The 10,388-nt window shown below is 40.9% G+C and overlaps 1 protein-coding gene across 3 annotated transcripts in view; it reads left to right on the forward strand.

Moving 5' to 3' along the window:
* Positions 1-9,756, forward strand: part of st3gal3b (ST3 beta-galactoside alpha-2,3-sialyltransferase 3b) — a 202,146-nt gene extending 192,390 nt beyond the window's left edge. For all 3 annotated transcript variants that reach the window (XM_061919835.1, XM_061919836.1, XM_061919834.1), the window contains one exon: positions 9,248-9,756. In XM_061919835.1, the coding sequence (XP_061775819.1) occupies positions 9,248-9,337 (90 nt within the window). In that variant the 3' untranslated portion in view covers positions 9,338-9,756. The remainder of the gene's footprint in view (positions 1-9,247) is intronic.
* The last annotated feature ends 632 nt before the right edge of the window (positions 9,757-10,388 follow it).

The raw sequence follows: 10,388 nt of genomic DNA on the forward strand, positions 1-10,388 counted from the left end.
AAGGTATGCGCCGCTTCCTCTTGTCGTTTTCTGCTGCATATTTCACTACATCCAGCTTGTAATCTGCAGTACATGATTTCCTTTTCGGTCCCATTTTTGTTCAGCCCTTCTCAGTTTTTATAAATTACCGCCAACGTTGAAATGATTCATTTTAATAGCTACGGCAGTAACATATAGCAGTTAGCATCAAATGACCCACAATGCACTTCTGCCATGACCCTCCCCCGCCAAATTCTTATTGGTTGACGTGTGTGTGACGATTGCTAACATTTTCTTCGTCTCTTCCGCGAATGAGCTAAATAATATTATTTAATATTTTACGGTAATGTGTTGATAATTTCACACATAAATCGCTCCGGAGTATAATTCGCACCCCCTGCGATTTATAATCTAAAAAATACGTTTTTGTTTTTTTTAACATGCCTCAAAACAGCAGCTTGGAATTTGGGACATGCTCTTCCTGAGAGAGCAGGAGGAGGTTGAAGTGGGCGGAGGGTATATTGTAGCGTCCCGGATTAGTTAGTGCTGCAAGGGGTTCTGGGTGTTTGTTCTGTTGTGTTACGGTGCAAAATGTGTTTGTCATTCTTGTTTGGTGTTGGATCACAGTGTGGTGCATATTTGTAACAGTGTTAAAGTTGTTATTACGGCCACCCTCACTGTGACCTGTATGGCTGTTGACCAAGTATGCTTTGCATTCACTTGTGTGTGTGGGAAAAGCCGTCGATATTATGTGACTGAGCCGGCAGGCAAAGGCAGTGCCTTTAAGGCACGCCCCCAATATTGTTGTCTGGGTGGAAATCGGGAGAAATTGGGGAGATATTCGGGAGGGGCACGGAAATTCGGGAGGGTTGACAATTAAGACTGGGAGACAAAACTGGTCCGTACATCCCTAAGTACAGGTGTTCATACTGATAATGAACTACACTGCAGATTTGTTTACTTTCATTATGTCCTGTTCTAAATGATCTATGTTGGTCTTTATTACTGACCGGAATCCCATAAAGCCGCATATGGCGATTCTTTTCTTTGTCAGCAGCTCTGAGCATCATTTCTCTGGCCAGTGTTTGGAAATGGTTGAAAAATGAGTCTGCCAAATAAAAGGGCCTGGGTCGTTCTCCCTCGACGTAGGACCACGTTAGCACCGTGCTAAATCACCCTTTATCTTCTTTTCTCACACTGTTTACTCTGCCACAGCAGCCATGTCGGCGTAGTGCTGATGGGTGTAAACCATGAACGCCGTTTGATGGCAACCTCCCTCTAAACTGCCAGTGAGACGCTGGCGTTTATTATCATCTTCATCAGCGCTGTCGTCGGCGGCCATTCGTTGTGCGCGCCAGTCTTTTGGTCCTCTGAGCTCAGATGATAAAGTCGATCAATAAAGATAAGGAAAGAGTCTGTTTTCTCTCAGGTGATCGTGTTTCAAAGACTACTCGTCACTTGACAAACTATACAAAACTGGATGACATTTTAGAGGATTAATTACTTTCTTCACAAAGGGGGTTAATTAACATTTTCATTTGCACAGCATTCTTTGCTAGGCTAAACATCAATTGTGATCAGTAGCTTTAGATCAGAGTTCCTTCAATTATGTTACATATACATACATATTATATATGTATGTGTATGTATACATTATATATATATATATGTATGTGTATATGTATGTGTGTATATATGTATTTGTATGTATATATGCATGTATATGTGTATATACATGTATGTGTGTGTATATGTATGTATGTATATGTGTATATGTATGTATATGTGTATATGTATGTATGTGTATATGTATGTACGTATATATATATATATATATATATATATATATGTATATATATATATATATATATATATATATATATATATATATATGTATATATATATATATATGTATATATATGTATATATATATATATATATATATATATATATGTATATATATATATGTATATATATATATATATATATATATATATATATATGTATATATATGTATATATATATATATATATATATATATATGTATATATATATATATATATATGTATATATATGTATGTATGTATGTATATATTAGGGGTGTAACGGTACACAAAAATTTCGGTTTGGTACGTACCTCGGTTTAGAGGTCACAGTTTGGTACATTTTCGGTACAGTAAGAAAACAACAAAATATAGATTTTTTTTGAATTATTTATTTACCAAATTTGTAAACAATGGCATAACATACATATACACACAGGGTCCATTGCCAGGGTTAATGTGGTCAACATATATAAAATAAAAACTTAAATAAGATAAGGCTCAGAATGGTTTCTTAACAAAACCTTTCTACATATAAAGTGCCTTTTTTGATTGATTGATTGAGACTTTTGGTAGTGGATTGCACAGTACAGTACATATTCCGTACAATTGACCACTAAATGGTCACACCCCAATAAGTTTTTCAAATGATTTAAGTCGAGGTCCACGTTATTCAACTTTAAACTGCCCCCAGTTGTTGTTTAGAAGAAATAAAATAACAAAACGTGTCTTCTACATATAAAAAGTGCAACATTAAACAGTTTCAAGTCAACTCAGCCTCAGATTAACTCCCCTCCCGCTCAGCCTGGCTAACTTGGTAGTTAGAGGATATATGGGCTTATTCTTCTTCCACCATAGAAGTGGGTCAAAATCTAGTTTTAATGCAATACAGATATACCCCACGACCCTGAACGGGACAAGCGGTAGAAAATGGATGAATGGTCTAAAAATGTGCTGCTATAAAAACACGTATTAGTGCTTTAGCCATGCCTGGCTGGCCGAGGAGAGGCTGCCTGAATGCGGTGTTTGCACCACGCTCCTCTTTCTCTTCCTTAAAGCAAGCTTGACTTGGGAGTGGTGCCGCTTCAAAGGGGTTAGCATGTTTGACGTGTTGGCAGAAGCATACCCTACTGCTGCTGAACAATGTCGGCAAACCCTCGTCCTCCATTGTTGTATTGCATCGCGAAGCCGAACCGTTCCCAAAGGGGAGATGTTAACGAGGCAGGAGGGTCTTCTAGCTCTGGCTTTTACATGTTGTCCTAGCCCGGTTGCTGCTAGCCTGCCGTGGGTTGTGCCTTGCTTTGCATTGTTTACAGAACGTGCGGTGCGCTACCTAATATGTCCGTGTGGAAACTCGTTCGGTACACCTCCGAACCGAACTGAAACGGTTCAATACAAATACATGTACCGTTACAACCCTACTATATACATATGTATGTATGTATATTTATACAGTATATATATATGTATGTATGTGTGTGTGTGGGTGTGTGTGTGTATACTGAATGTATATATGTGCATAAATATGTGTATATGTATATATATATGTATATATATATATATATGCGTGTTTGTGTATATATGTATATGTGTGTATGTATACTGTATATGTGTGTGTATATATATATTTATATATATATATATGTGTATATGTACTGTGTGTGCGTGTGTGTGTGTGTGTGTGTGTGTGTGTGTGTGTGTATTTATTTATATAAAACACTAAATTGGCCCTAGTGTGTGAGTGTGAATGTTGTCTGTCTATCTGTGTTGGCCCTGCGATTAGGTGGCGACTTGTCCAGGGTGTACCCCGCCTTCCGCCCGATTGTAGCTGAGATAGGCGCCAGCGCCCCCCGCGACCCCAAAAGGGAATAAGCGGTAGAAAATGGATGGATATATATATATATATATATATATATACACATACATATATGCTGTGAATGAAAGGAGAAAGTCATGTCATTGTGTTTTTATCAATCTATTCGAGGAAACAATTAATTACGTGACAATTCTCCCCCCAAAAAAGGACAAGGGCGGTCGAGGCAGTTGCCACGATTAAATTTGAGCCCTGTATATATGAGTGTGTATGTATGTATGTATGTATACCTTGTTTACTTGTGACGACCTTAAAGTTGTGTAACCAATCAGAAATAGTGTGGAGAGTGTTTTGCATCATGCTTTGCAGAGGATTTAAACAGGTGTCATTTTGGATTGTGTGTTGTGTTTGGACATTTCTTTGTAATATGCACAAAGTCCAGTGAGCGGGTTGTGTTGTGTGTGACAATGTGTGTTGACCTTTTTTGTTAGTTTATTTGTACCATGAGTGGGAACAATAGTTTGGATTGGGTCATACATCTAAATGCAGTGCCGTGTTCTAAATGGACTTATGGTCATCAAGCTTAATTACTCCCACTGACCACTAAAAGGCAGCATAATTGCAGCAATTATACAGGCAAATGGGCTTCACGGTGGCAGAGGGGTTAGTGCGTCTGCCTCACAATACGAAGTTCCTGCAGTCCTGGGTTCAAATCCAGGCTCGGGATCTTTCTGTGTGGAGTTTGCATGTTCTCCCCGTGAATGCGTGGGTTCCCTCCGGGTATTCCGGCTTCCTCCCACTTCCAAAGACATGCACCTGGGGATAGGTTGATTGGCAACACTAAATTGGCCCTAGTGTGTGAATGTGAGTGTGAATGTTGTCTGTCTATCTGTGTTGGCCCTGCGATGAGGTGGGGACTTGTCCAGGGTGTACCCTGCCTTCCGCCCGATTGTAGCTGAGATAGGTGCCAGCGCCCCCCGCGACCCTGAAAGGGAATAAGCTGTAGGAAATGGATGGATGGATACAGGCAGATCATTAATATTAGTTAATATTGTTAAAGACTTATTTAAACCCACTACTACCAACCACGAAGTCTGATAGTTTATATATCAATGATGAAAAATTAACATTGCAACACATGCCAATACGGCCTTTTTAATTTACTAAATTGCAATTTTAAATTTCCCGCGAGGTATCCTGTTGAAAACGTCGCGGTATGATGACTCATATGATGACGCGTGCGTTTGACATATCGTGTTGTAGCGGGCATTGTTTTCCAGCCCGATCCTAGCTATAAGTAGTCTGCTTTAATCGCATAATTACACAGTATTCTGGACATCTGTGTTGCTGAATCTTTTTGCAATTTGTTCAATTAATAATGAAAGAAGTCAAAGTAGAAAGATGGAGGTGGGAAGCTTTTAGCCTTTAGCCACACAAACACACGGTGTTTCCTTGTTTAAAATTCCCGAAGTGGAAGCTTTATTATGGAACAGAGCGGTCAAGCGAACACGTATTCCGACCAAATGTCAACCGGCAGTTTTCGGTGAGAAAATTGTGGTAATAAGTCGGCTATTATCGGAGACATCAGCGGTGTGACTTCCCTCAGAGACTCTGGCGTCAACATACCCGGGGCCAAACCCCTCCGACTTTCAGGTACTATTTAATCTCACCAAAACACAAGCAACACAATAGAAAGATAAGGGATTTTCCAGAATTATCCCTAGTAAATGTGTCTAAAAACATAATTTAATCACATAATTACACAGTATTCTGGACATCTGTGTTGCTGAATCTTTTGCAATTTGTTCAATTAATAATGAAAGAAGTCAAAGTAGAAAGATGGAGGTGGGAAGCTTTTAGCCTTTAGCCACACAAACACACGGTGTTTCCTTGTTTAAAATTCCTGAAGTTGAAGCTTTATTATGGAACAGAGCGGTCAAGCGAACACGTATCCCGACCAAATGTCAACCGGCAGTTTTCGGTGAGAAAATTATGGTAATAAGTCGCCTTTTACCGGAGACATCAGCGGTGTGACTTCCCTCAGAGACTCTGGCGTCAACATACCCGTGGCCAAACCCCTCCGACTTTCAGGTACTACTTAATCTCACCAAAACACTAGCAACACAATAGAAAGATAATTTTCCAGAATTATCCCTAGTAAATGTGTCTAATAACATAATTTAATCGCATAATTACACAGTATTCTGGACATCTGTGTTGCTGAATCTTTTGCAATTTGTTCAATTAATAATGAAAGAAGTCAAAGTATAGAAAGATGGAGGTGGGAAGCTTTTAGCCTTTAGCCACACAAACACACAGTGTTTCCTTGTTTAAAATTCCCGAAGTGGAAGCTTTATTATGGAACAGAGCGGTCAAGCGAACACGTATCCCGACCATATGTCAACCAGCAGTTTTCGGTAAGAAAATTATGGTAATAAGTCGCCTTTTAACGGAGACATCAGGGGTGTGACTTCACCAAAACACTAGCAACACAATAGAAAGATAAGGGATTTTCCAGAATTATCCCTAGTAAATGTGTCTAATAACATAAATTAATCGCATAATTACACAGTATTCTGGACATCTGTGTTGCTGAATCTTTTGCAATTTGTTCAATTAATAATGAAAGAAGTCAAAGTAGAAAGATGGAGGTGGGAAGCTTTTAGCCTTTAGCCACACAAACACACGGTGTTTCCTTGTTTAAAATTCCTGAAGTTGAAGCTTTATTATGGAACAGAGCGGTCAAGCGAACACGTATCCCGACCAAATGTCAACCGGCAGTTTTCGGTGAGAAAATTATGGTAATAAGTCGCCTTTTACCGGAGACATCAGCGGTGTGACTTCCCTCAGAGACTCTGGCGTCAACATACCCCTCCGACTTTCAGGTACTACTTAATCTCACCAAAACACTAGCAACACAATAGAAAGATAAGGGATTTTCCAGAATTATCCCGAGTAAATGTGTCTTATAACATAAATTAACCGCATAATTACACAGTATTCTGGACATCTGTGTTGCTGAATCTTTTGCAAATTGTTCAATTAATAATGAAAGAAGTCAAAGTATAGAAAGATGGAGGTGGGAAGCTTTTAGCCTTTAGCCACACAAACACACGGTGTTTCCTTGTTTAAAATTCCCGAAGTTGAAGCTTTATTATGGAACAGAGCGGTCAAGCGAACACGTATCCCGACCAAATGTCAACCGGTTGGCCTGGGAACGCCTCGGGATCCCCCGGGAAGAGCTAGACGAAGTGGCTGGGGATAGGGAAGTCTGGGCTTCCCTGCTTAGGCTGCTGCCCCCGCGACCCGACCTCGGATAAGCGGAAGATGATGGATGGATGGATGGAGTTGTTAAGTGATTTGCTTTACATTAGTGTATTTGATATTGTAATTTTTTCCGTAAGTAAGCTGTTACGCTCGTGGCAGGACCTAGCAACTACCACATAACCGCGTAAATACAACAGGAAAACCTAGTATCTCAAGGGTATCTCTAGAAGTGAGTTCTGCTTTTGGACGGGAGAGATTTAGGCATTTGTGTCTCCTGTACGCGGGTTAGGTGTTTCCACGGTCTGGGTGGGAAAATATGAATAAGCATGTAGAGCATGGGTGTCAAACTCTGGCCCGCGGGCCAAATTTGGCTCACCGTGTAATTTAATTTGGCCCTTGAGGCAATATCAAATTAACATTAGAGCTGCCCCGCCGGTATTATAACACCACATTCAGCGCTAATACTCATACTTACCAACCCTCACGATTTTCCCGGGAGACTCCCGAATTTCAGTGCCCTTGCCGAAAATCACCCGAGGCAACCATTCTCCCGAATTTCTCTCGATTTCCACCTAAACAACATCATCGGGGACGTGCCTTAAAGGCACTGCATTCAACGTCCTCTACAACCTGTCGTCCCGTCCGCTTTTTCTCCATACAAACATTGTGTCGGCCCAGTCACATACTATATGCGGACTTTACACACAAGTGAATGCAAGGCATACTTGGTCAACCGCCATACAGGTCACACTGAGGGTGGCCGTATAAACAACTTTAACACTGTTACAAATATGCGCCACACTGTGAACTGTGACAGCAAAATGACTTATACTTGTTTAAATAGATGATGTTGTTTGAACTGGGTACCAAAAGTTGTTTATTAGGTTTAGGAATGTGACGCTCTGCAAGAGGCCTCAAAGGCTCTTTCTCCTGTGTCTTTGATGTGACATGTGGACTATAGTTGACGTGGGCATGTGTTTTTCCTCTTCCTGACCCCCAACAGAGCTAAATTGTTCCCCTTTCCCGGGCAAATGACACCCTTTCCCCTTCACAGGACTTTGGGTATTCATTCCACTGGTGTACTGTATGTAAATGAGCATGGAGGGTGGGACTTCTGAGAATGTATAATTGTCATGTCAAATTCTAAAGGAGTTAGAACAAGCTGGAACGAAGGGATGTGTCGTTCTGGTTTGGTCTCGCTTTGCAAAGCTTGTTATCATTTGTTTGTTACTTTAATACAGGGGTAGGGAACCTATGGCTCTAGAGCCAGATGTGGCATAGCTCGGTTGGTAGAGTGGCCGTGCCAGCAACTTGAGGGTTGCAGGTTCGATTCCCGCTTGTGCCATCATAGTTACTGCCGTTGTGTCCTTGGGCAAGACACTTTACCCACCTGCTCCCAGTGCCACCCACACTGGTTTAAATGTAACTTAGATATTGGGTGTCACTATGTAAAGCGCTTTGAGTCACTCGAGAAAAGCGCTATATAAATATAATTCACTTCACTTCACTCTTCTGATGACTGCACCTGGCTCTCAGATAAATCCTAACTGACATTGCTTAACACAATAAGTAATAATTAATTCCGCCGGTAATCACAATGATAAAAATTACTTTCAAAACATAACATTTTCTCATGCATTTTCATCCATCCATCCGGTTTCTACCGCACCTGCTCAAGAAGTCGCATTAATGGTAAGAAGTAGTTTATTTTTTTTGTTGGTTAGCCTCAGAATAACAATGTTATTAAAAAGAATAAGAGACTTATTATACCCTAAAAATGTTGGTCTTTCTAAGAAATGCACGCATTTAGTTGTATTCAGTCTTTAAAAAAAATATTTTATGGCTCTCACAGAAATACTTTCTAAAATATTTGGCTCGTATTGCTCTCTCAGCCAAAAAAGTTCCCGACCCCTGCTTTAATAAATCATTTTAAAGCTATTTCTCACTAATGGATTGTCTTTAAGAAATTTCCACGACAGAACCCACACCAAACAAGAATGACAACCACATTAAGGGAGAACATCCGCACCGTAACCCAACATAAACACAACAGAACAAATACCCAGAACCCCTTGCAACAATAACTCTTCCGGGATGCTACAATATTTGAAAATCGATTTTGCATGTAACTATAAAGTTATACAAGCATTGCTCTTTTAATATTCAATACAAAACTTGTTTGGGTCCCTATTAAATGTTCATTTGCTCAACCTTTGTTCCGTTTAAAATTTTGGCCCACTCTGTATTTGAGTTTGACACCCCTGATGTAGAGAAAGGTGTAAGAATAGTGAGATGCATCGCCATTGAACCGATGTTGTGCATCCATGTTTTAACACCAACTCTTTGTTTCCTCTGCTTCTCGCAGTCGTGGACCCACAACATATCCAAGGAGAAGGAGTTCCTGCGCAAGTTAGTGAAGGCCAACGTCATCACAGACCTCACCAATGGTATCTGAGTACACTTTTCTCTTCCCCGATGGACTTACCGCGCAGGAAGCCGGGAAAGGGCGAGAAAGAAAGCCCGGCGGGCTTTTCATATCCGAGGACGGGACTTCAAACACGAGAAGTCGGTTAAGTGGTGACTTGCACACGTGCCTTCTGAACCAAAGACGCCGACCGATGCACGCAGTCGGCCACAAGGGGGTGGGGGCGACTGGATCCGCCCACTTCCTGTCTGATCGCCTGCATTTGAGCGGTTACCACTTGAGTTGGACACGAATGACTTCTGACAGGGTGCAGGGACGGGTATTAGCAGAGTATTAGCAGTGCCAAACGTACCTCCGAGGCCAGAGAAGTGGCGCTCCTCTCCTTTTCTTGACTGCCTGAATGTATTCACGTCCCTCAGTGTCAATGGCAGATTTAGATTTTTACCTTCTGACCAGCGCCCTGTCTCGGGTTCTTTCCCTTCCGTCCATTTGGTCAGGAGCAGAGGTCAGCCATGGAGCCGCTGCCTGCTTTTCAACATGTCCACGTGTTTGGCCGACCGACAAAAGGATGATTTATTTATGTGTAGGCAATAATGCAGTTCAATCCGTGTTGTAGTACTTTTATTTATCTCATTCTACAATCAGACTGAAAACCAGAAGAGGCGATGGTTTTTGCGGAAATGTTCCAGAGGGATTTATTCACGCTCGTCATCCCTGTCAGGTGGACCTTGATAGCTTTCATTCGGACACTGGATCTCTTGCGTGTGTGCGTGTGAGCACGTGTGTGTGTGCGTGTGTGCGTGTGTGCGTGTGTGCGTGTGTGCGTGCGTGCGTGCGTGCGTGCGTGTCGGTAATGTTCGCATCGCCACTGGACTGAATGTCAAAACCTTTATCAACCTCCCACTGCTGCAGATCTTCTTGTGCACCAGAAATTAATCATTTTTTGATTGTCAACTCAATATACATACACATATATATATATATATATATATATATATATATATATATATATATGTATATATATATATATATATATACATGTATATATACATACTTGTATATATTCATACGTGTGTATATA

This window comes from Nerophis ophidion, linkage group LG14 (genome assembly GCF_033978795.1).
Source record: "Nerophis ophidion isolate RoL-2023_Sa linkage group LG14, RoL_Noph_v1.0, whole genome shotgun sequence".
Taxonomy (NCBI): domain Eukaryota; kingdom Metazoa; phylum Chordata; class Actinopteri; order Syngnathiformes; family Syngnathidae; genus Nerophis; species Nerophis ophidion.